General features: G+C 40.8%; 2 protein-coding genes across 3 annotated transcripts in view; one reads left to right on the forward strand and one right to left on the reverse strand.

Moving 5' to 3' along the window:
• Positions 1-26,411, forward strand: part of UBAC2 (UBA domain containing 2) — a 165,261-nt gene that overhangs the window by 70,860 nt on the left and 67,990 nt on the right. The window lies entirely within an intron of this gene.
• GPR183 (G protein-coupled receptor 183) lies at positions 9,847-10,929 on the reverse strand. The gene has a single exon (XM_060080273.1). The coding sequence runs from the start codon at positions 10,927-10,929 to the stop codon at positions 9,847-9,849; it is 1,083 nt and encodes a 360-aa protein (XP_059936256.1).

Below are 26,411 nucleotides of genomic sequence, written 5' to 3' on the forward strand. Positions count from 1 at the left end.
ATGTTAATATTATACATTCTATTGGGAGGAGTTTTTTTGGCAGCAAAACTTATTCTTTTTCTTTAGTTATCTTGACAAATAAATATTGAACGACTATTTTGTACCATAGAGCCCTATTTTATATATGTTCCTGATTTAAATGAACATCCACAGCAGTCTTGCAAGAGTAGATATTGATATGGTTGTATCCTTTGTGAGAAAATGGAGGTTCTGAGAATTGATCGAATCATCAGGGTCACAGCTATTTAAGTGGCAAAGCCTAGATTGAAATTCATGCCTGTCTAACTTTTAGCACAGACATGCCCCTCTGTGCAACACAGCCTCAATGCCGCTTTCTTTTTTTTTTAGGTAAAAAAAAAATCTAGTTAATGGTCACCTGTTCATTCTATTAGAAAGTAATTTGAGTGTATAGACTCATCAAACTGAGGCTTCCTATTTGGATTTTCAACTACAGTGTTGCAAATGTTTATAAAAGTAAATGTTAGTCTCTAAAGACAATGTTTATGATTACATTCAAATTTTGCTGCTAAAATGAGAAGTACAAAAATAATCCCCCATGGAATGGTATCTGAAAAAGCACTATGAAGTACTCCAGTTATTTAGCTCTTAATATTCATTTTAATTTAATAGACAAAAAAATCTGTGCTGTTTCTCTTCAGAGCTTCCGAGTGCTGCCACTGTGTTTTATACTTTTTAAAAAAATTCTGAAATAATTCAGGCCTTATAGGACAGTTACAGGAATAGGACCCTAAACCCAGATGCCCTAGTTATTAATGTTTTTTACGTTTGCTTTATCATTTCTCTCTATGTACCCATGGTATTCTTTCTGAATCATTTGAGAGCAAGTTGGAGATGTAATGCCCCTTTACCCCTGAATACATCAGTATGTATTACCATAAAATTGGCAATTATCCAGTTTTGTAGCAAAAAAGAAAAAAAAAAATCTGGTCCACGGGACATCTCAGAATTACATCCTATGTTTAGTTGTTATGTCCCTTTACTCTTTAATCTGGAACAGTCCTCATCCTGTCTTTGTCTTTTGTGTTCTTGACATTCTGAAGAGTATGTTAGTTACTTTATAGAAGATGGTACTTATTTTAGTCATGTGGTAAAATTAAAGATTTTGAAGGAAGCATTTGATGAAAATAATTTGTACTTCCCTTGTTTTTTTTTTGGTATAACCTGTTAAAGATTTTTATTATGAGAAATTTTGATCACAGAAGCAGAGAGAATAATAAAAGGAGCCCCTATTACCCAGGATTCATCATTCACATTTTTGCTCCCCTTCCTTATTCTTATTCTGTTCCCCTAAAAACTAAATACTTTTAAGCATTTTGCAGCAATTTCTAGACATCGTAATATTCCATATTTAAGTAAGGTCTAAAAAGTAACAACGTTTGCTTATATAAACATATTACTTTAACCTAACAAAATTATTTAGAATTCCTTAATATTATATACTACCAAAACTATATTCAAATTTCTCTTCTATTCATTTTTTCTCTTTGAAAAAGCCCCTTACATTTGGTATTGCATTTGGTTGTGATATCTCTTAAGTTTCTCTCTCTCTCTCTCTTTTTTTTTTTTTTTTTTTTTTTGCGGTACACGGGCCTCTCACTGCTGTGGCCTCTCCCATTGTGGAGCATAGGCTCCGGACACGCAGGCTCAGCGGCCATGGCTCACGGGCCCAGCCGCTCTGCGGCATGTGGGATCTTCGGGGCACGAACCCGTGTCCCCTGCATTGGCAGGCGGACTCTCAACCACTGCGCCACCAGGGAAGCCCTCTCTCTCTTTTTAATTAGACACTCCTTGCTCCCTTTTGGTAGAATACTTTAATATTTGTTTATGGTATAGTGAATATGCCTGGATTAGCTTGCTCATTGTCTTTTCCAGGGTCCTCTTAGTGTATATCCACATAAAGCAGAGGTTGGAGAGCTGGATGCTGTCTTTCTTAAAGTCCCTCGCATCCGGAGTGCTGCCTGTGATTTAGGTTCTTGTATGGTGCTTGATTTCAGTGTGAGCCGAGGCAGTGGCATATGAGATGCCCATTTTGCTGGTCCATTTCTACAGACCCAACAGGGCCCTGCAGGTTACAGTGTTCAGACAACTTCCTGATCCCTAGACTCTGCTGAAATGACGTAATGACTTCCTGATTCCCAGCATCCTGAATGTGGCAGAGGAAGCAGTCTTCATGGTAGACCAGTCCTTACGTGTTGTTCCAGGAGCCTGTTCCTGGACGCAAAGTCTGGATCTGCCCTTCTGGCCCTTTCAGAAATTTCACAAACACCTAGGTCTGTATACTAAATCTTTTTCTGCCCCAAACAGCTGGAGAGCTTTCTATTATCTGTAAGTGAAACTTGACTGACAGAACTGGTAATCAAAAGAACGTTAACTTTTATCTTTGACTTCAAATGTATATGTATAAAGCAACGTACCTGAATCTGAAACATTCAGATTTGAACTGGGATGTGGTTTAAGGGAAAGGAAGCAGCTCTGTGCCCATGTGTGTGTGTGTGTTTATGAAAAACTCTGACAATCTTTTCATGCAGATTTCTGGTATAACCTGTTCTTTGCTGGTGACTTTCTCACCAAAAGCCATCTCTTACTAGGACTTCTTGTAGGTCCGTTGACACTACCCTCCCCTCTGCTCCTAGGATATGAATGTGGCCCCGTGTATCCCATTCCTGTCTTCCCATATGACTTGGGTTGTGCGGCTGACTGGTGAGAGACGGAGACCAGCAGCCATGTGACCTCCACCTGCCTCTCCCTCTCAGTCCCCTGTGAATCCATTCCTGAATTTCTGCTTCCACCCCTGATGTAACAGCAGTATGGGAAATGTGTTGGGGACTGCACTTACCATTTTTTAAAATTTATTACAGAAATTTATTCAAACATACATGAATGCAAAGAGAATAATAGAATGACTACCACACACCCATCACCTTATCAGCATTTTGTCAAACACACAAACTTCAAATAATTTGACAATTGGATCCCTAATGGTACACTTTTTTTGCTTTCTCTTTTCCATTTTACTATTTGCTTTCTAAATTCTTCATGGCCAAGACCTACAGTATCTCTCAGCCCTGCCCCTGCCTTCAGTTGACCGGCCTCTCTGTGGCTCTCTCCCCCTGGGGTCTCTCCCTCCTCCCAGGGTCTCCCCTCCCTGGGTCTCTGGGGACCTGAGTGTGTGGGTTCAGGCACCATCATAGGCCCCGTCTCAGGTAGAGCCCTTACCCTGTGTTGGGACTCACAACAGGGACTGCATTGAATTATAATATATTATAGACCAGTAATATTGTTTGCATTGATTTTTTTTAAACCCTAACACAGGCAGTAACCCCATATATTTTCACTACGTATTAAAAAAAAAAAAAAGCAGATGTTTCACTGTAGGACTTAAGGGGAAAATTGTGGAACTGAAGCCGTAAGAACACATCAAAATGTTACTTTTTTTAGAGTAGGATTAAAACCTTTTGCAGCCTTAGTGTAGTTTCATTCTGACACACTTTTTTTCTTCTCAACCTGCATGGGAAAAATCATTCTTACAAGATATGGGAAGAGAAATAAATGTTCTCACACTCTGAGAAAACTGTTAAAAGCCCATCAAAAGTTACTTGAGTTCTTGGTTCAGATCCATTGAGGTAGGTACCACGTGAGACGGAAGGTGGTGTGGTTCCTGCCCAGGAGTGACTTGCAGTTCACTCAAGTAGGCAAGACAGCTGAAGATCACTGAACAACAAGAAGCGTAGTAAGTGTGCAAATAGAGAAAGCAGGTCTTTACAATTTGTGGGGAAGATAAACTATTGAAACATCATAGCATGTATTTTCCCATGTACAGACCCTCTTATACAGTTTCTTCCTTCTAACAATTACAGTGCTGCAGAGATTTCTCCAAGTTTGAAGAGTCTGGATATGCATTATCTGGGATAAATTAAACAAATGAGAGTAGCCCTCTGTAGCTGCCTTGTATGTGGAAGAAGAAGGAAAGCTAGTGGCACTCCTCTTATACTTTCAACAGAAAACTTTCTTTTTGAGAAAGAAATCTTCGCTAATTTAAATGTCATTCCAGTTTCTGATTTCATGCATTTTCCAGGGTTAGTATTTCAGAACTGAGCATGTATTAGTTATCTGTTGCTGCCTAACAAACTACAACACACAAAAATAATACCTCTCATCCACATACTTGAAGAGTACTAATCATAAAGTGTCCTCAGCTAACATTTGATGACCTGTAGTCAACATATATTTTTTTGAGCATTATCTCTATGCAAGGTGCTGTGCTCGGAGCTACCCAGAATAGGAAGAAGTAAAAGTCAGGGTCTCTGCCCTGATGGAATTTATGTTTCAGCTGAGGGACATAAGAGTGATGCACGTGAAATAACAGATCATAGGCTGTTTGACGGTTAGCAGAGAGCATACATATTCTGTACTGCCGTTATTTCGTTGATAAGATAACAGAAATCTAGAAAGGCTGAAAGACTGGACAGAGGTGATGTAGCTGACATGCAATCAAACCAGAACCAGGTTTCCAGGCCAGTGTATTTTTCCTCTCCCTTTGTTTTCAAGATAATGTTTGTTTAAAGTTAAAACTATGTGGCATAGGCTGTATAAAAGCCAAGTAAGTTGAGGAAAGGGAAGATGCGTGGCTTTGAGAAGTCAAAGGAGAATTAAAGGAGGAGGTATGATTAGACTATGAGTGTAAAGAATAAATGGCAGAAGCAGAATAATCCAACCAGGAGAACCAAATATTTGTTCTATTCACAGCACAGACCAACTATACTATCTTGAACGGTACATGTTGGGCAGTGGAGGGAAATGAGGTCGCGGAGGCTTGAAAGTGTGGGAGAAGAATGTGGACTCCATGTGCTAGACCGTGGGGAAATACTCTCGGTCCTAGGGCGTGAAATGACACGATGAAACTGGGATTAAGGAAGATTATGTTTGTTTGCCAGGAGAACTGCACCGTGTGTGCATTTTTCTTTTCTTACGCTCACTGTATTGGTCAGTTGCATTCTAAGTAGGTTAAACACTGTGTTGATCAGAGGCCAGCCTGTGTTGTGGCCACAGTTAACCCTGAAATCTCAGTGGCTGAATACATAAATGCATTTCTTATTTGCGCTACTTGGCCAACACAGGTGGATAGGGTACAGGGGTGGGGAGTTCTCCATTTACTCATTCAGGGACCCAGGCTGACAAAAGGTCACACCATTTAGAACCTCGCTGGTCGCTGTGGCAGGAGAGAAGAACAGTATGGAAGATCCCTCACTGCTCTCCAGAGCTCCAGCCTGGAAGTGAGCGACCGATATCATTTTTGTCCCCAACCCATTGGCCAGAGGTAGTCATGTGCACCCCCATAGGGAAGTTGAGGATATTCGAGCAGTAAGTGTCTCTTCCAAGGCTCTCTGAGGACCTGGGCATATAATTCTACTTGCTTAAGAGAGACAGTGTAGTGATTAAGAGTGACAGACCCTGGAGCCGGACTGCCAGAGTCTAGAGCCTGTCTCTCCACTTACTAGCTGTGTGGATCTGGGCAATTTACTGAACTTCTCTGGAGCATAATTTCCTCATCTGTAAAACAAGGATAATAATGGGACAAGCCTCACAGAATTATTGTGAGGCTTGATTATATAGAGAGTGCTTAGAGCATTATACTATGTAATTGTTAGGAATTATTTAGTATTGCTGTTATTATTAATCTGCTGGCTTCCACTATAGCACCTGAAAGGAAGGCTCAAGTTTCTGACTCCAGTTGAGGGGACCAGTGGGAAAGAAGTTGTAGTAATTTAGGTGTGTGATGCCAGCATCCGGACTAGGATGATGATTTGGGACAAAGAAAAGACGGGCAAGAGTGAGTGCAAGAGGAGAAAACCCAAGCAGGGTTCACTGGTCAAATACCGTGGATGAGAGAGGATGATCAGGTGTGGGTGACTGAGTGAATGGACCTTGAGTTTGCAGAGAAATTAGGGGGCCCCTGCGGAGAAAGACGATAAGCTGAAAGTCCGATGTGGTGATGGGAAGTGTCTGAGGCCTGGGAAGCCACAGGAAGCGGAGGAATGGAGCCATCTCTCATTGAACATGTTTCTGTAGGAGGTGACATCCTCGTGCTCCAGGTCAGGCTGCAGGCACTGGGGCCAGTGCCTGTAGTGCACTGGATTGAGTCCCCAGCTCCACGTCTCCGTGGCCTGGCACTCCAGTTTCCTCATCAGCAAAAGGGAGAAAAAGTTATACCCACCTCTTAAGGGAATGAGGATTAACTGAGATAATGCCTGTCAGGTGCTTGAAAAAGTGGCACATAGTAAACAGTCAGTAGTCATTCCTTCTCAGCTAATTGAGCTTTTAGTTGAGTAGAAATTTGAAGATTATTTTTTAAGTGACCGGTTCTTCAGAGTTTAACGTAAAACAAACTTCCAGTGACATCGGTTCTCATGAGTGCGTTTAGTCCTCCCTGGATTCAAGAGTGGGCTGTGTTGTCACCAGATCAGCTCTTCATTTTGTCACTCTGAATAGTCAATGAGCAAGTGTTTTTAGCTTTGCAAAGAATAACAAATTACAGTGGGCTAAGAGTGACCGAAATAGACCATTTTAAAGGCTAATTTGAGGTCAGTGCTTCCTGTTTTAAAATTGCCTGGTACTTTTTACTAATCGGTTGGAGTCTCTGCCTTCGCCTCTTGAAATATAAAATTGTTTTCAAGCAGAACATATTTCTGTATCTAGATTTAAATTGGCTTCTTGGGAAATTAGTTCTATTCTTTAATATGTCTAGTTTATATTGCAGGGTCTTAGAGCGTCTTTGTCTTCAATTACACAATTACATGTTCTCTAGCATATGTAATTAAGCATTTAGAGTGTTTCTTTTCATTTCATTGAAAAATTAAGAACTTCGCAGATATTTCAGTAGGGCTTTAGTATTTTGTTAGTAATAGTACAAAACAGGTGTGCTATTCAATTAGATGGATATCTGAGAGCCTTCTGTGGGTGAGGCTCTGTACCACGTGCTGTGTATATAACCTAGGACATTCTCATCCTCAGGGAACTCATAGCCTGAGTTTGTAATCTACCTGCTCTTGGTTATTTGTCCTACATAAGGGTTAGCTAACCTGCTGGCCTGTAAGGAAACAAGCCTTGTAATACTTGTTTCAGGGTCTGTGTGATTCAGTTCCGTCTCTTTTATGGCTGGGATATGAAGTTAGGGTTACGTTCCTGATGCCTCTAGTTTACCAGGTGCCTTTTCTGAATTCAGGTTTCTTTATAAAGTGTGGGTGATACAATCGGCTCATCCTGTTTCACAGGATTGTGAAAAGGAAGACATTACATAATGCATGGACTATTTTTGTGAATTATTGCACCCTTCATATATACATGATGTCATTTCTAAAATCTAACCTTTACTATTCTATACTATCTATTCTGTACTATCACTGAAGGGTCTACATGTTTATACTGACTCAAATTAAGTAGCTTTGAGAGGTTTTTTAAAATTAATCAAATGATTCTTTTAGAAATAAAAATAAAATTATGGAAGAGGTAAATATGGTTAGCTGCCATATAACTATCAGCTTTTCTAGATGATTTTTCCTAGCTACCTGTTATTATTTAAAATTGTTAATAACATATCACCTGACTGATGGAGAAAATATTTATAGGTTGTGATTTTCAAATAATGTATTATATATAAGGCCACCTCCTTATTTCTGTAACAGAACACAAAATTATACAGCATTGTCCCTGTTCTCCAAGTTTACCTACTCCTGAGGGAAATGCATGGGAGATAAACCTAAAGCCAACTAATACTACAAGACACTGGGAGCCTTCCCCAAGGCCTTGTGTGAACAGTGGCTTCCTGAATGAAATAGGAAGTAAGGTCCTTTTGAAGGAGAGCGAATGGCTGAGTTGACTAGAGTACAGACCTTTTTTTAAAAAAAGATTAATTGGAAGTAGGTTTACAGTTTACTTTTTGGCAGTATGGCTACTGATGATTGGATAAAATCATTTGCGCAGACTTGTGGTGTAGTGGAAGAAGGAGGGAGAAAACTACTCAGAAAGAAGCGTGTCATTCCTTTGTCAAGTGACATAGGTATTTACTGCCTTGTTTGGAGGATCTTAAGAACTGACCGTTAGCACTGAGAGGACTCTCTTATCTGCTATGAAACAACAGCATGTTGGCTTATACGTACAACAGTCTATGCTGGAACATAGTCATAGAGCTAGGGTGCCATAAAGATGATCTGAAATTCAGGAGGCTTTGTTTCTGGTTTTCCTTTAGCAACTTTCACAGTGTTTTCTCTTTTGGGATCCAACTCAAATGACTACGTAAGTGCCACCCTGCATAGAATTTAGTGTTTTGCCCTTCTTTCTCCTTCACTTGGAAAAGTTTATTAGATGGAGTGAAGGAGAGGCCCTAAGTTCCTGACTTAACATCCTTGTGGTCTCGCCTGTCTCCGTAAGGTGGAACAAGGACCAGTGCCTATTTTTGACAGTGGCTTTTTAAGGTCAGCTAGCTAGCTATGAAGTTAACAAAATACAAATCAGAAAGCACTCAGTAAATGGTGCTGAATCAACCATTAAGATTAGTTTTCTTACAGGATAAAAGTTGAAAATGATTAAGAGAAGACTTTAAAAGAAAATATTTCCAGGATATAAAGCCTAATAAAAATTTTAAGTATGACTCATGGCACAGCATTTCATTTCTTTAGTTCCATTATCAAACTTGGTGTCATTGCTAACATGGATACTATAATGGGGTAATTTGGGGATTCAATAAAGCAAATTTGAGCTGGCAGATGGGTGACTGTACTTACAGAGGTCATGCTACTCATAAAAAGGTATTTATTTGAGCAAATATATAATGTTGTAAAGAATCCTGGCTACTCTGAAGTTTATGATTTTGCATTTTACTCCCCATCTTCTTTAGGCAAGCGACAACTACACCCCACTGCTCATCCTCCCTGCCCTTTTTGGTAACCCAGACCACTGACATACAGATACAGAGTACTGTCAACTTCTGTATAAATAAGAAACCATCCCCTAGGGACCCCCCCAAAACCAAGGCTATTTGTATATTTTTTTATTCTCAAGAAGAATTTAGCAAGTGGTGCCTCCTTCCACATCAAGTCCTTGTCGTATTCCTGAGCAGTGGCCCTCGAATGCTATGCTGGCTGTTTGGGAAGAGCTTTCATTGCATTCGTCACCATCATCATTATAATGTTGTTGTCCAGAATCTGTCTACTGCTAATTTTATCCTCCCTGTAACTTTTGCTGAGAGTTGACAGTGAGCATTGAAGGACATACTCCTAATTTTGTGGCATCCAGCTGTTTATTCCAAAAGAGTTTTTTGAAACAAAAATTTATGACTCAGAACAAAACAAAACAAAAAAACTTATTATCGAGGAGATAAAGTCTAAGATTGAAAGAAACATGCACTGAAGAAATATGTTATCAAAAAAAAAGAAAAGAAATATGTTACAATATTAACATTTCTACACTGGCAATATACAATTTTAACAGTCTTTTTTTCTTTTGCCAAATTATTGGCAGGAAATATTAATGATTAAATTTTTCATTAACGCAAAACTTTTCTTTCTACACTGTGAGTTATCAAAATATGCTCCCTTTTGGTGTAGTATTTCATTTACAAATTAGAACTTTGCTTAATGTTGTTCTTGAGTGTAAAAAAATGCATATATATCAATTTACTTCCAAGTCGGAGGTGGGAAATAGTGCCCAATGAAAGGAATTTAAAAGAATCCTAATTAGAAGTTAAACAATCATTTTGATTTATAAGAAAAGTCCTGCAAAGTCTGTCATACAGTTTACTTTGCTATAAATCCAAGATTTAATTCCGTTTTACTTTCCATTTAAAGACTTGGAATGTATCATCATTTGAGTTTCCGTCATTTCACGTGAGTTTTCTTCAGGGGCTGACTTCACGGCACTGGAAATTGATACACTGACTTGACGTTTCAGCATCTTCATGACCTTTCTCTTGTACCCTTTACATGCAAAGAAATATATAAAAGGGTCCATGCAGCAATTGAAGTTCATCAGGCATACTGTAAAGTGCAGAGATATCTGGAATGAATATCTTGGACTACATTCCAGGAGATCAGGAAAGCGAAGCTTCTTAATCATGTGTTGAATAATTGCAACATGATAAGGTGTGAAACAGACAACAAACACAACAATTATAAAAATAATTGTGTTGAGAGCCTTTTTGTTTACACCAGATTTCTCAGTTAATGGGTTTTGTTTGGCAGTTTTAAAGAGCTTGCAACAGATTTGAGAATAGCAGATAAGAATGATTATGAGCGGAAGTACATATCCTACGAAACATGCACCAAGCAGAATCCAGGGGAGAGATTTGGTTTCTTCAAAGTTTGGATATTCCATGCACGTAGTCCTTCCAGCCTCCTGCTTTGACATAGGTTTTATGAGCAGTGGGAGTGTTTGAGCAAATACGAGAATCCAGACAAATATGCAAATGCATTTTGCATGTTCAATTCTTTTCATCTTGTTGTACCGCAGGGGGTGCACCACAGCAAAGAACCGGTCAATGCTCAGGCAGGTCATGAAGTTCACGCCTGCGTACGTGTTGATGTAAAACACGAGAGCAGTTATCCTACACAAGGCCTCGCCAATTCTCCAGTCAAAGCCCAGTGCATAGTAGGCTATCCGTGTAGGCAGGGCAGTGGTGAAAAGTATGTCTGAAATCACCAAATTGGTTGAATATAGAGTGGTAGAGTTGATTTTTTTCCTGTTTTGAATAATGACGGTCAAGGCCAACAAGTTTCCAACGAGCCCAATTATGAAGACGATGCTGTAATGCAGAGGCATGAGGATCCTGGCTGTGCGGTGGTGGGCGTAGAGGTCACAGTCGCCTTCCAGAGGAGCTGCAGAGGGTGTAGTAAAGTTGTCCATTTTCATATCCATCAGCAGTTGTTCAAGGTCTCTAAAAAAACCAAGAAGGGGACATTTACTTAAAAGCATATTTAACTAAAAGCGATATAAACTGCCTCCTATAGATCTAACTTTTAAAATTTCAAGATTGATACAATTTTTAAAAATCTGTGGTACGTAATGTGGTTACATACTATATAGTAACAGAAAGAACAGAGAATAAAATTTATGTTTTTACTCTCACAGTTTGGTGGTTTTGGCAAAGCTCTGGCAAAGGAAATAGAACCATTTAAATAGGGCAAATGTATTTTTGTGAGAAGAGGGAATGCACTAACTTTTTCGGCAGAAATTTCCCCTTCCTTTTTCTGAATCATCGTCTGGTTAAGAGTAAAATCATGTAAAGCACCCCACATTTCAGGAAGCGTAAAACTTTGCTTTTAAATTGAATATCAGTTGGACTTTTTTTTTCCGCCAAATGCATATCACTGCCAGGAAATGAAATCAGTCACACATTTATGTAGTGAAATATGAACTTACCACAGTGATCTGATTTGTGTTAACCCAAAAATTATGAGAAACAACCTAAGGCCTTTGTTAGGTTTTCTTTAAAAAAAAAAGAAAGAAAGAAAGAAAGAAAAGAAGACGATGACCACAGCAACCCCGACAAAAAAGAAGAAAAAGAAACAAAAAGGGAAAAAACGTAAGAGCTTCAAGGGGAAACTTTAAAATTAATGCAGATACCCCACTGATGCATGCAGTATGTGTTCCTGCATGTACACACTGTAGGAAGCATTACACATGTGGTGTTCTGTGTTCTGCTTTATTCATTTACCATGTTCATGGATCAGTGTAATCTATATTTTTGTCATATGTGTAGATCTTATATAGACATTTGATAGATATTCTACAGTATTACAGTGTGTTAATGCATAATTTGCTTACCTACTCCCTTTATGAATATCTGGATTATTTCCAACTCTTTTCTTGTTATAAATAATGTCTAAGATGAAATTTCAAGTCCTCAGTTGAAAAGTGGAAAACTCCTACAATAAAACTCCATATATGAGGTTGAACTTTGATAAAACTAAGGAAGAGAAGAGCAACAAATTCTGTGAAGTTATTTTTAGAAGAAAAATAATTTTCTGATAGGTCTATCTCTATGCACAAATCTGAAAGGCACCAAAGCTGAGGGAGAAGTTCAGTATATCTAGTGATGATGGTCCTATATGTTAAAGGAAAGAACTCTATCCCTAGCCTTATCAAAGCAGTGACTACAGATCTACTTCTCCGACTGCTGTATTAAATGAATTGGAGCTCTGCTAACTTAGTTCTAACTGTCTTAAAACAGTGATGCTGACGGACAAGGAAGGTTCTGAGAGGACTGCACTAATGTCATAGGTGTGCATTATCTACAGTGTTGATAGGTTAATCATGAAAAATGGGAATACAACCTAAAGCAAAAGGAAGCAACAAAGGAAGGAGAACTTTTTATTAATCAAGGGAATATAAGAAAGGAGCTGGGAAAAAGCAAAGGATGAGGATGATAGGTAGAAAACACAAAATAAGAGGGTAGGGGGCTTCCCTGGTGGCGCCGTGGTTGGGAGTCCGCCTGCCGATGCAGGGCACACGGGTTCGTGACCCGGTCCGGGAAGATCCCACGTGCCGCGGAGCGGCTGGGCCCGTGAGCCATGGCCGCTGAGCCTGCGCGTCCGGAGCCTGCGCTCCGCAACGGGAGAGGCCACAACAGTGAGAGGCCCGCGTACCGCAAAAAAAAAAAAAAGAGGGTAGGAAATGCGTCACAACAAATTTAAATGGCTTGAACTCACCGATTACAAGACGAGACTGGCAGTTTGGATTTTTAAAAATCCAGCTGTATGCTGCTTAGAAAAGAGGGAACTCAAAGCGATTTGGAAAGTTTGAAAACACAGGCACGGGAAAACACATACCAGGCAAACCCCAACCAGTGGAAAGCCAGAGTAGCAATATTAACATCAGAAAAAAAATAGAATTCAAGGCACAATCAATATTAATAGGGGTAAAGAAGGTCGCTACACAAGTTAAAAAGAACAGTTCACCAAGGACATAAAAAGAATCATGAATTGTATGTGTAACAGCAAAATTTGACAGAATGTAAAGGAGAAATGGTCAAATCCACAGCCATAATGGGAGATTTTAACATATTTTTATTAGAATATGACAGGTAAAAAAAAGATTGACCCAACATCACTTAAAAGCTAACAGAATTTGTGCTGAAAGCACATTAGAATTATTTGCAAATTTAACCATGTACTAGATCATGAGAGGTGTCTTGGATTTCTCAGAAAATCATTAGCTAGCAGCTCACATTCCATGTGAGTAGTACAGTGCAACTAAGTTAGAAATCAAAAATAAAAAGATAAAGGATGCACTTGGAATCTAAAAATATATTTTTCTGAGGAACTCGTGGGTTAAGAAATCACAATGCAAAATTTGAAGTACTTAGAACCAAAGGACAAAAATACTACAAAACTGTGGAATGCAGCTAAAGAGTTGATCTGAGATTGGTGCAAAGCCTTGAATGCATTTATTTCTTAAAAAATTGAAAATAGCTAAGTTAAATATACAGCTCAAGAAGCTAGTAAAGAACTGAGTTTGCCCCAAAAAAGTAGAATAATAAAATTAATTGGAGATATTAATGAAATAGAAAACAAAACAAACAAAACCCAATAAATATGGACTTTATATTTTGTGCGGGGGTGGGGGGATGGAGTGGTTCTTGAAAGGGAAATTGTGTAAATTGCAGTTGTGGAATAAAAGTAGGAAAACTTTATGCAGTTAGTAGGGAAAGGCTTCACTCGTGTGAGAAGTGGCTTTCAGGAGCCAAGACTGGACATGAGGGAGAGGTGGAAATTCCAGGCACGGGTTGCAGTTTAGGAACAGGCATCTAGAGCTGCCTTTATTTTTCTAATTTTTGTGAAAATTTTTTTTTTCTGAAAATCTCAACATGTAAATTTTATTTCGAGGAGTCTTCCAAAGCAGGTTCCTGGGAACCGCCTTTAAAATACATGGTGGGGGAAAAAATACACTGTGGAGTCTGCTAATCCTCCATCTGAATAATAATTATTGTAGAGATTAGGAGAGTTACACTAATGTATGAATCAGAGAATGTGCCATTGCCTACCAGTTGTAAATGCCTGCCCAGCTGCTTCACCGAATGAAATAAAGCATCCAGTAGAGTCACAAAAGGCAGTGTTTTCAGAACATTTTAAGTTAAGGAAAAGATGTTTAACACAGTGTTAGTTTTTTTTTTTTTTTCCTTTTTGCGGTATGCGGGCCTCTCACTGTTGTGGCCTCTCCCGTTGCGGAGCACAGGCTCCGGATGCGCAGGCCCAGCGGCCATGGCTCACGGGCCCAGCCGCTCCGCGGCATATGGGATCCTCCCAGACCGGGGCACGAACCCGTATCCCCTGCATCGGCAGGCGGACTCTTAACCACTGTGCCACCAGGGAGGCCCCACAGTGTTAGTTTTAAGTGCGAAAATTTGCAACCAAATCAAATGTCCATCATTAGGGAACTGGTTAAGTATTTTATGGCCATACAGTAGAATACGATGCAGACACTGAAGATGGCAATGTAGATGCCTATTTCCTGACAGAGAACGATGTTAAGTAAGATTCCACAACAGGCCACTTTGCGGGTAGGAAAAGCAACTATTCACACACTCATCCCTGCATGGATATATAGGCCAAAACATAATTCACAAGTACAAGTAATTTTTTAGTTTCATCATATATTCTAAATTTTTAACACCAAACATGAATTGACTATGAAATGAATAAATAGGTAAATAATCTTTTTGAATCTGAAGAAATCTCTTTTGAAATTCAGCTCTTCTTGCAAAAGCCTTGTCCTCTGACATACTTTTCAAAGCTAGTGCTCTTTATTCAGATTTATGCCTTAGTTTTCACTAGGTGCCTACCTTAAGTCATGTCTGGAAGAACCGTCCCAGCAGCCCTGCAAGCCACGTGTTGCCATCACGCACGCACTCTCCACTCGAGGAAACCACTGTGAGAGAAGGTAAGGGTCATGCTGGATCCTTCTCTCTGCCAACCTGGCTTCAAGCCTCCTACTCTGTCCAGTCCTCGGCAGGGGCAGCTGCTTCACGCTGCCTTTCAAGAACTGAGAGTTTGTGGTTTCAAAGTGGTCTAGACTTCAGGGCCATCCTCACCTGTACACAAACAGCCGGGGCACATGTGGCCTAGCCGTTCCAGAGCAGGGAGACGATTCTTCCAGAGGACAACGGGACTCCCACTCCAGGAGAGGTGCCTTCCCAAGTGGGAGGCCAGACTGGTGGACGCTGCGTCATAGAGCCCTGAGGGGGAGACTGGGGAAGGGCTGTTTGCTGCCTGGCCCTGCCCCGAGTCAGTCCAAGAAAGGCACTTGCACAACGTGGATGTGTAAATGGGCTGACCCAGAGGATCTCAAGTAAAGGAGAATCTGGGCTGTTTTGAAATGTGTTCTTTTGGATATTTAGTAACCTCTGGAAGGTTGATTCCATCCGTCAACAGCTCTAGTATATTACCTTTGGTGTTACTTATCCTGTGTTATTAATGCTATAGTTTTAGTCCATTTTATCTTTTCCAAATTGAGAGAAAGCCACTTCCACATACTTGACTGTGTTATCCCGTTCTTATATCAACCAATCCCAATTTCTTATCATCTTCCCTCAGAAATATTATTTTATCCCTTCCTTTAATCATTTTAGGATTCAGGATTACTTTCCTGAACCTTGACTTACTCCGTTCTTTTCTTCAGCAAAAATGATTTTTAGTGCCTCCTCTATATACTAGATCCTGGAAATTCAGAAATGATACCTTTTAATATCTGAGGACCTCAAACTGAAGGATGGATGTTGGGAATGTGCTGTTGTCCGAATGAGGTGTTATCTCAGTATTTGCTATGTTTCTTCTCACACACACACCCGGGTTCTACTTGCTCTTTGGGTTACAGTGCTCCTTTACCAACCTTTCGATTGCAAATTCCCCTTTTAACTGTTTCTAGTCCTTCCTCTTTTAGTCATAACTAAAGCCTTTCTTTCTTTCTTTCTTTCTTTTCTTTCTTTCTTTCTTTCTTTCACTATATTTTAAATATTTGTCATAATTATTAGACAACAGCGTCTGACATGGTATTTAGGATAGATATACCGAGTTGTACTTGAAAGTTTTGATACTATGGCTCATCATTTTATCGCCTTAAGAAAAGCATAAAGAAATGTTTGTTCTAATTTTTTTTCCTTAGAATACTTGTACGTGTAATAATTATCATTTCCTCATGATGTTTCCTAATGAAAAGATGTACAATGTCCCTAAGTCGTCCTTTAGTGCCCCACAGCTGAGAGACAAGAATGAGGATTGCAAGCTTTGCCCTGAGGGCACAGATAGTACCTGGGCTGCGGGAAGTGTGGGTCCTTATTCAGGTTCCACCCAAGGAACTACGGGGCAGCCGTCTGTACCACTTCTCTTAACATTTTTGTTAATAAGCAAAGGAGCCTCTCTCAGGTTTGTCTCTGCAACGCAGTATTGATCCTTTTCACGTTACTATTCTCCTAACATGTGTAAAACAGCAAGTTCTTCCACAGCAAAATATCCTCCGAAGTATTTTCACTTACATTCTTGAAAGTGGGCCTGTGTGTGCTTTTCTCTAGAATTGATTTCCTCACTAATAGAGTAGCTAGTGTTTCTTAAGACACTATCGTGTCATTTTTGCATAACCAGACATGTTGACATGAACTGTCAAGTTCTTTCTAGCCACAGAAAGGAAAAAATAAAAGGTCCCCTCAAAACTCATTTATTAGTATTAAAGAAAACTTAGAGCTAATGTGATTTGTACTCTAGAACTATTTACCCTGGATAGCAACTCGGAGGCATTTGTGATTTTTCACAGGGTACTTCTGCAATCCCAATTTACTTGCTTGGATAATGATTTTCTTAGCTTTTATCTGTGGCAGAAACAGAATAAAATCCTCATTATATTCAAAGATTTAGTAAATGCTAGAATACCAGCTTTTGGTGTTTAGCTTTAAGATTCCTGAAATGTCTGTCACCTTTACCCCTAATATTTATTCGCTTAATAATCATCAACACTTAAAAGTGAGAAGGGGTTAAACTTCTAGTAATTTTGTTTAAATTCAGACCTTAGCAATGAACCGAATGGGTCAAATCATGCTGACATGATCATTAATAAGAGGTGACTTCTCTGTGAGGTGAAGTCTGCTCAGGACCATGTTTACACATTGAGATGATGTGACTCAGAGTGCCCACAGTGGCCTGCACCAAAGAGGAAGTTACAGGAGTGTGCTCTCAAAAACAACCCGAAGAATGGACGTGCAGATACAAATGATACTTGTCTGTTGTTAAATGATGAGTGGTGTTGTTTGATCCCATTGTTTGTCTGATTTCTGTTGCTACACTGTCCTTTGGTTATTTTGTTGAAGAGGGGTAAGATTGAGGGGAAATTCCTGGAGTGGGAAAATAGAGTCACTGGGAAAGGAGGGGGCAGAGAAGGGCTCCAGGCTCAAAGGAGCAGCAAGGATTTGGTCTCCCGGGAAGCAGGCCAGCACCGATGGATCAGGACAGCAGGCTGAGGCTGTTTACTGCCTTTGAGGACAAACATACCCCGTGGAAGAAAGAAATCATTGCTGCTTCCTCCTGTTACCTAGTTTTATACGTATTTGTCAGTTGCTTGAAAAAGCCTCCTTGTTCTTGAAGCTGAGCAAACAGGGACATCTGAGTTTGGTCCAGTGTCACACATACCGGGGCCTAGCACTCAACCAGTCATGTTTCTCACCTGCTTCAAGGTGACTCAACAACCATCACCTGAGCAGCTGTGTGTCCCACTGGCCTGCAAAATAGGCAGGTGCGAAACAGGCATCCCTGAGGCACAGACGGGCAGTGACGAGCACAGGCCCAGCCTCGCGTCCCTCCCCTGGTGCAGTCTGATGGCCGTTCCAGACTACTACACTGCTCCGAACCGCTCTGACAGCAAGCACACACCCCGATAACCTCGTCAAAGAGATCTTCCTCCACTATCAGGTGATTCTTTTTTTTCACTAGCTTTGAGTCCTAAGTTGATAGCTGTGTCCAAGACTGATTTTTTGGGAGACTATATAGGGAAGATTGTCCAGAAAGGTGACCACTGACAGGTGCCCCCACTTTCTCAGACGGAACCTCCCACGTGCCAGAGCGTTTATGTCAGGAGGCGAGTCGTCTGTGGTCCGTGTGTCTGAGGGCACCTCTCTTCCCTGTCTCCTAGGGAGCTCGCTTGCTTGCTTGCATCCTCCGGCTTGTGGAAGGGTGACCCTGCGGCTGACCCCAGGGCACAGCCTGGTCCTGCCCACCTCTCAGTAGGTCTGCACAGGGTCATGTGCAGGACAGTGCACAGGGAGCTTCCTCAGAACAGAGAAAAAACAACCCAGCATTGGCCCATCTGCACTTTCCTCTTTGTGCCTCAGTGGTGTCCTGAACCCAGCGGGCACCCGCTAAAGACACTTCACCTTCTGTAAACATGTACATTGGAATTGATGGGAAAGTGAAAGGTGCCTGACATTTGTGTTATCTGCTTAAACACCCACTTGCACATTTGGGGTTTTACATAGTCTGGCTATTTTTCTTTCACCTTTCACTGATTATCTATTCCTTTTGTGGCTTTTGGCAGCTTTAATACTCACTAGGATGGTATGAAAGTCTTCAAAGATGAAGACAGAGAAGGTGGTAGCATTACGGACTTGAAATATATGGCATAATGTTTAGGAACTGGAAGAAAAAATAATCCCACCGTGATACTCATTTCAGTGTAAGGAAGACAACTGTGTTTCCCTGTGGCATGATTTGACCTGCATGTAGGATAACCAACTGCATAATATACAAAGACCCCTTATAATGAAGGGCTGAGTCAGTATAATCTTTATCCTCTGAATCCAAAATATTTCTGGAAACACTATGTACCCTGTCTCCTTAAAGTTCAAAGGAGTTTCAAATTTTGATTTTCGTCTCTGTTACCTCATAGAAATTAGTCAGAAACATTAAATATCCTTATTTTATGGATAAGCAAAATGCGGGAGAGATTGGATCATTTGCTCAGGGTCCCCCCTCAGGACAGTTGCCAAGCCAGGGACCACGCAGGCGTGCAGGCCTCCGTGTCCTCGTCCCCCGCTGCGTCTTGCCTTCAGCCCACTGGCCCCCGGCCTCTCCTCTGCACGTCCCCTTCTGTCTGTCCGTCTGCCTGTGTGCGTGCTGCTCCCACTGCCCTGCCTGCCTCAGGCCGCCCTCTCTTCTCCGTGGAGTTGCAGTTGCAATGCGCACAGTGCCGTTCAAATGGTGCCCAGGCAAACTGAAAGCCGTCTGTCACGCCGCACGGTCTCCTTCGTGCTCGGGGTCTGCTTCCCTCTTCAGCTGGATCTCTAGCCGTCTTCCATCCTGTGACCCCCTGGCTCCGGCCCTACTAGATTGCTTGCTGTCTTTTGATGTCCTGTGTTCTCTCACATCTCCGTTCCTTTCTGACCCTCTTCCTTCTCTCTGGAGCCTCCTCTCCCCGGTCCTGCATCCTCAGCTCCCGCTTTCCTTCAGGGCTTCGCTCAGAATCAGCTGCTCCTGGAAGCTTCTCTGGTTTTATCCTCTCCTGCTCCCCCGACAGCACCTCCCCCTGCCCCGCAAAAAGGCAGCATGGGGTGTCCTCACCAGGGCACTGCCCTCTGTACTGTTTGTTTTGTTTCTGTTTCCTACTGGCCTGTGAAGTCCTGAGAGTGGGGGCTGTGTTGTTAATTCTGTGCATCTCCAGCTGGCCCATGATTAATGCGCAATAAATATCCGTTAAGGAATAGCAGAATCCCAGCTTTCTTGATCCTCAAAGTTTCTTATCAGACTGCAGGATACGTTTGATTGATAATAGTAACCAGTATTATTCAGCATAGACTGTGTCCCAGGCACTGCCCTGGGCACCTTACGTATGTTCACTCACTGAATCTCACAAAACTTTCCCAAATCCATTGCCACTGGTGAAACTGAGGCACAGACTTATGAGTCTTGCCTAAAGACGCAGCTGTGAAGTGTCAGGATTTAATCCAGGCAGTTTGGCTCCAGAAATTACATTCAGTGTAGTATGTTTTAGCCCTAGCTCTTATTTCCAGCATGATCTGATGTTTTTGGTAGGAAACAAGTAAAACAGGAAGACATCTCAAAACTTCAACGCATACCAACTCATACACCTGTCTCAACCAGCGAGCGGAGAAGGGTTAGAGAGATGGGAAGAGGGAGGAGGAGGGAGGGAAGGAGGGAAATATGTCGATATAAATAAGGAATTCATTCACTTATTTGTAGCATATTTCAAGGGAAGTAAAAGTTTTATAAATAAATTTAGATTTTTACTATTTTTAACAAGATTTCTATAAAACAGTTTGGACTAAAATTTCCACTGAGAGAAGATGGTGAATACCTAGGATAGCTCTTATGCTGTTAATTTATTTTTATACTGCTATTTAAATATTTGCAGATATTTAGCAAAATATTTTTATTCTTCTCTTTGGGCTTTCCAGATACCACAAGGATCTTTGTTACCTCTGTCATTTTCAGAGGATTTTAACGTGTGTTATTTCATCTTACATTGAAGCCCACTATTTTACAAACTTCCTGGGAAGCTGGGAAGGATACAGACTGGAGGATACTGCACATCCTCAGCACATACACAACCAGGGCATTTTAACAACTCCAGGAGGCCCTTAACCATAGCAGAGAGAAGACTGTCACTAGTAAACTCCTTTACTGGATGGTGAGCTCTTTTTTTAGATGTAAACTTCTTAAGGATGATGGCTTTATCTCATTTTATCCCATAGAGTGTTTCAGGACTGGCCAGCAACAGATATCTAGTAAGTGCCTACGGAAAGCATAAATGAATGAAAGTCATATAGTGACCTGAGTTAATATTTATTCCATTAAATGACTGGTCATGTTACTGAAAAGCTCTCAGAAGCTAGTTGAAAGTGATTTATAAAAGGAATTCCCACCACCACATGATAGGTGAACCTTGTGAGTGAGAATGCTTTCTGGAGCGGCGTGCTCTTTGCAGTATTATGTCCAAAAACTATGATTAACCCCCAAGAGAAAACATGCACTGAAATACTAGCAAATGCAAAGTCCAGACAGAAAACACAGTTAGATGTATAATCATCCATAGACTCAGTCTTTATGTAAAATATTTTCTAAAGATCTAGAAATAAGTTCAAGAAAAATAATTCCCATAGAAATGATAGGGCAAGGAAACTTTGCGTATTGGATTCATCCTTCGGTGGTTTAATGGGCAGAGGGAAGAGAGAATGGTAACAGGCAGTTTTCCAGCACTTACTGTGAGAGCCAGTGCTGTAAGACCTGGGCAGTATGATTACTCCCCATTTTACACATGAAGCAGTTGAAGCCTGAGAAGTAACTTGTCCAGGGTCACGCAGCTGGTAAATAATAGAGCCCCAGTTCAAGCCTGACTCCAGAGCCCATGCTCTTAACCACTACACTATATTGTACTTAAAGTGAGACCACCTCCCCCCCAAAATAAAAAAAAAAAACACCCTCCTTTAGAGGAAGTCTCTGCACAGCTTATATTTTACCAAGTTTCTGTTACCTCCATTCCCAACCTGGATGCAAATACTGGCAATTCACTGCATATAAGTCATTGTTTTGTGATATTTTCTAGGCACACAGAAGTTCTAGAAAAAAATACGGAGATGTGTTTAGTCTTTCTGATCATCAAATAAATATAAAGCAAACAAGAGATGTTCTTTTTTCACTTATTAGATTAATAGTTTATATTTAGAATTAAAATACTCATGTTGGCTGAGAAGCAGTGAGGCCCAGACTGTCACTGGTGGGAGAGTAAATTGGTAAAATGTTTTTGTAAACTGAAAAATATCAATTTATATCTGAAGTTTTTTTTTTTTTTTTTCTTTTAATGTGTACCCTTTGCCCCAGGAATTCTACTACTGGGATTCTATCCTGAGAAATAATAGAAAGTATAAAAGTAGAGAAATAATAAAAGTATAGGAAAGACTTTTATGTACTTACATATGTGGTCAAAAAGTAACATGTACTAACTCTTTTATTTTAAATTGTGCCGTATAACTTGTTATAAGTACAGTACATTTAAGTGTAGGAATACTCCATTTTAAAATAACTTTACTCCTTTCCTTCATAAAGTATCCTGAAATACTGGCAGTATTTGATGATTAATATTTGATACTGTTTTGTGTAATTGTGAGTTCACACAGAGGTACAAAGTAAGCCCTGTTTTTTGGCAAAGATATTTCTGGCATGATCCATTGCTTTCACCCAGCTTACCATCAGCTTATTAGAACTGCCAGTCACCAGAGAGTCTCAACTATATTAATGATAAAATCTTTGTTAGAAATGTTTATAGCCTTTTGTTGAATAGATCCTTTACCTTTACCTTAAACCTTAATTAGGGTTTCAAAGTTCTTCTTAACTCACAAGACTTTGTTGAAAAAGCAAAATATCTGGTACTTACCTCTTAGTGCCTTGTTGGGACCTCTGTATGGTAGCAGTCAGTATTCGCCCAGACTGAAGTGGGTTAACCTTGGCACGTTGTTTTAAGGGAGATTATGCAGACATCCTTTTATGGTGGTGGCTTTTTTTCCTGTCACCCTGTGACTGAGCACAGTAATGATCAGTTAGCCTCATGTGTGCGTGTGCACTTTTTTTTTTTAATGGGAAGTGAAATTTTTCTGTTAGTGATTTTTTAAAAAAGAGTTATCCAAAAACCCCTTGGAATTTATGAATTTTTGATATCTATGGAACTTTATAAATTTTTCTATAAAGATTTAAGTTTAAAAAAAAGCCTTTGGAAGAGACTGAAGCAATAAACCTTAACCAGGAAAAAAAAAAGAATCATAGTTATTGATGATTTTGTATCCATATTATGTGTAAAGTGTGAATTTTTAAAGGTTTTAAGGGAAAAAATGTCAATTTTGACAATTCTGTCTGCCTGGAAACTTGGTGCAGGGAGTAGTTCACTCATTCTGTATCTTATCAACAGCTTAATGAGAAAGAAACAAATTTCTGTGGTGAGTGGAGAAAAATGCTCTTTTGCCTGTGTACAGTGATTAGTCAGTATTTTCAGGCGGGAGACCAACTGACTGGATCGCTGATTGCACGGACACATGCGTGAGTGACAAGGGAAGAGTTGAAGGGGTCATCCTACAGCTAGAATTGCCTCCCGTGCACAGGATGAAGGAGACCTGTGCTGTTCACCTTCAGGTCTTAATGGACTCAGTTTAAACCAACAGTGTCACATGGCTATCAAAATGCAAATTGATTTGCAGGCTAAAATAATGGGAATATAGCGCTCAGAACAAGAGAGATGATCTGGCCATTCCCAGTGAGCTCAGGAGGCTGCGTTTTACCAGGGCACGGATGACCTTAGAGCATGGGTGGTGAGAGGTCTGGATGCCAGGTCTTGGGAGAAATGATGGAATTAACTGAGCCTGTCTGGGCTTGGCCGGGACGTGATCATTATCCTCACGTGTTAGGAAGCTCTCCTGGTAAAGGGTTTAGATTGTATGTGTCAGTCTTCCTAACTCCAGAGAGTAGAAGGAAGGCCTTGTAAGAGGAGGTTACCAGACAGCTTTCAAATCAGAATGTGAAAGTAGATCTCAAAAGTTGAGATCATAAAAAAGTGGCATGTTGTCTCTTATTTAGGTACTTGCATAAACAGGATGACTATTTTGAGGGATGGTGTAGAGAGAATTGAATCATTGGGTAGGAATTTGTAACCCTGTGACCTCAGAGGCCCTTCCACTCCAGGATTCTGTCAAAGTGGCTGAGGACCTTTAGCCTCTCAGTGGTGTTATTCCATTGAGAGGCTTGTTAGGTTCTTATAAGCTCTAAAGTGCTGAAGATCTGTAGAGAAACCTTGTCAAACGGAAGAGCTACAAGTCACCTAAATTCTTTGGGTCTCCACCCCATTATATAAAATAAAAGTATTGAACTAAATGATCACCGAGATAATTCCTAGTCCAATAATTCTGTGAGAGGGAAATATAGAGATTTTATGATTTGGTGGATCGATATGATAAAATCTTCTAGAACTAGTTCCTTTAAAACTTGGATTGAAGAATCCTTGAAGAAGACACTGTTGAGAAAAAGTCTTTCAATTTGTTGAAAAGCCATCCTGGTGGGGTTTTGGTTTTGAGTTTTTTTTTTTTTTTTTTTTTTTTTTTTTCCCGGTACGCGGGCCTCTCACTGCTGTGGCCTCTCCCATTGCGGAGCACAGGCTCCAGACGCGCAGGCCCAGCGGCCATGGCTCACGGGCACAGCCTCTCGGCGGCATGTGGGATCCTCCCGGACCGGGGCACGAACCCGCGTCCCCTGCATCGGCAGGCGGACTCTCAACCACTGCGCCACCAGGGAAGCCCGTGGTTTTTAGTTTTTGAAATAGTTTTTTATTAAGGAAAACATCATTATATGATGAAATCTAGGTAAAGTAAATGTTCTAGCAAACTGGATCTCCCCTTTTTTTGGGTATTAGAGTAGTCAGGTGTATAAAGAAGAGGTGATAGGGTAATTGTCCTCTGAGATGCCATTGATGTTTATTGTGAGATCATTTCATGAGCTCACAAACCTTATTTTTATTGTTGAAAGTTACCAGGATTTCTTCAGTTGTACTGTAAAAGTGGAGTCCATGTCCTTTTCTGTAGAAGAGATGGACGTTTGTGACCTGAACTGAGAGTTTCTACTATTTTATTTGTTCTGTCAAAGCACAGTTGTGAGTATAGAGTAGATACTCAATAAATATTAGTGACATTAGTGAGTGAACTCCTTATAAACCATGTTCCTCTTTTCTGAACTTCAGCCCTATATGCTTAAGCCAGACAGGACTTCCAGAAGTTAGCTGTTCACCATACAAAAAGGTCAAAATGAGTTATTGTTGCCAATATAAGGAACAAATGTCATAAAATAAGGAAAAGAGAAAAACTGGTCAGTGACTAAAAACACTCAGTGTGTATAGAAATAGCAATGGAAATTTTCTACAAAACAACCTGTATAACCGTGGTCTGAACTATATGCTTTTGTGTTATGGGTAGATGTGGTTTAGTGTTTAGTCATCATTTAAAACTACACAGTGATGAATAACTTCTAAGGAATTTTGAAACTTCTTCTATTGGTATATAAGATACGAGCTGGGGTCATTAAAATTCCTATCAATATTTCTTAGTTTACATTGGAATGTAACCTCAAGCAAGAACTCTGCTTCAGATTTTTTATTATAGCTTCACTCTTTACACTTTATTGCTAAATGTAAACAGAAGACCTTCTATAAGTTAAGTACCTAAAGACATGTTCTGTAGTGAGAAACTCAAGTGCAACCAAAATGGAGTTTTCTTATTATTACCAAGAGAACAACAGGCCCTATTTTGAGTATATCTATGAAACTGTGTGTTTTAATCCCATTAAAAACAACAAAACAAGAAAAGGGGCTCTTTAAAACAAAAGACGAATTCTGCTGTATGGTTTTACCATTTTAAAGAGAAATTCATTGATTCAGCAAGTACTCACTGAGCAACTACCCTGTGCCAGGCGTGCTTCTAGAGAGTGGAGGTAAAGCAGCAAACAGACTGACAGAGATCCCTGCCTTCGTGGAGCTTCCATCCTAGTCGTGGAGACAGATGATAAGTAAGCCGCGTAGTAAATTAGGAGGTTATTGGTGCTATGGGGAGAGGAGAGAGAGAAGGCAGAGTAGGGGTGGGGCTGTGATGAGGTGGGCGCGGGCTACAGTTTGGAGTGGGGTGGTCAGGGAGGGCTTCTTGGAGAAGGTGCCATTTGAGTGAAGACCTGAAGGGTGTAAGGGAGTGAGTGATGCCCTTGTCTGTGGGAAGATGGCCAGGAGAGGGGGAAGCAGCGGCACGCACCCTGGGGCACAGTGTGCCCGGTCCTGTGTCCGGGGAGCGGTGAGATCGAGGAGGGGGAGTCTACGGAGTAGAAGGCAGGTCGGGGTGGGGGACGCAGGGTCTTGTGCGTGTTTGTCATGACTTTGGCTTTTACTCTTGGCTGGCGGTGGGTCTTTGCAGGATTTTAAGCCCAGGAGCGATTAATTTGTTCTTTTTAGTGAGAAGAATGCACAGCTGCTTCATCAGCTGTGTTTGTATGTAGTATTGATATTTAGAATGACAATTTAAATAACGCTCTGTTAAAATTGCTTTCGTTAATGTTGCCGGTCGATTACGGGTAAGTGTCCACATTAGGCACTAGGGGATGCAGCGCTAGATAGAACGTGGTGCTTTCTCATAAAGTGAATGGTCTAATGGGAGATTTTTTTAAAAACCCTATGTAGGGCTTCCCTGGTGGCGCAGTGGTTGAGAGTCCGCCTGCCGATGCAGGGGACGCGGGTCCGTTTCCCGGTCCGGGAAGATCCCACATGCCACGGAGCGGCTGGGCCCGTGAGCCATGTCCGCTGAGCCTACGCGTCCGGAGCCTGTGCTC

Source organism: Mesoplodon densirostris, chromosome 17 (genome assembly GCF_025265405.1).
Source record: "Mesoplodon densirostris isolate mMesDen1 chromosome 17, mMesDen1 primary haplotype, whole genome shotgun sequence".
Lineage (NCBI taxonomy): Eukaryota > Metazoa > Chordata > Mammalia > Artiodactyla > Ziphiidae > Mesoplodon > Mesoplodon densirostris.

Bases quoted from the DNA above. Each gene is read 5' to 3' on its own strand.
- GPR183 (XM_060080273.1), bottom strand. From the start codon at position 10,929: ATGGATATGAAAATGGACAACTTTACTACACCCTCTGCAGCTCCTCTG.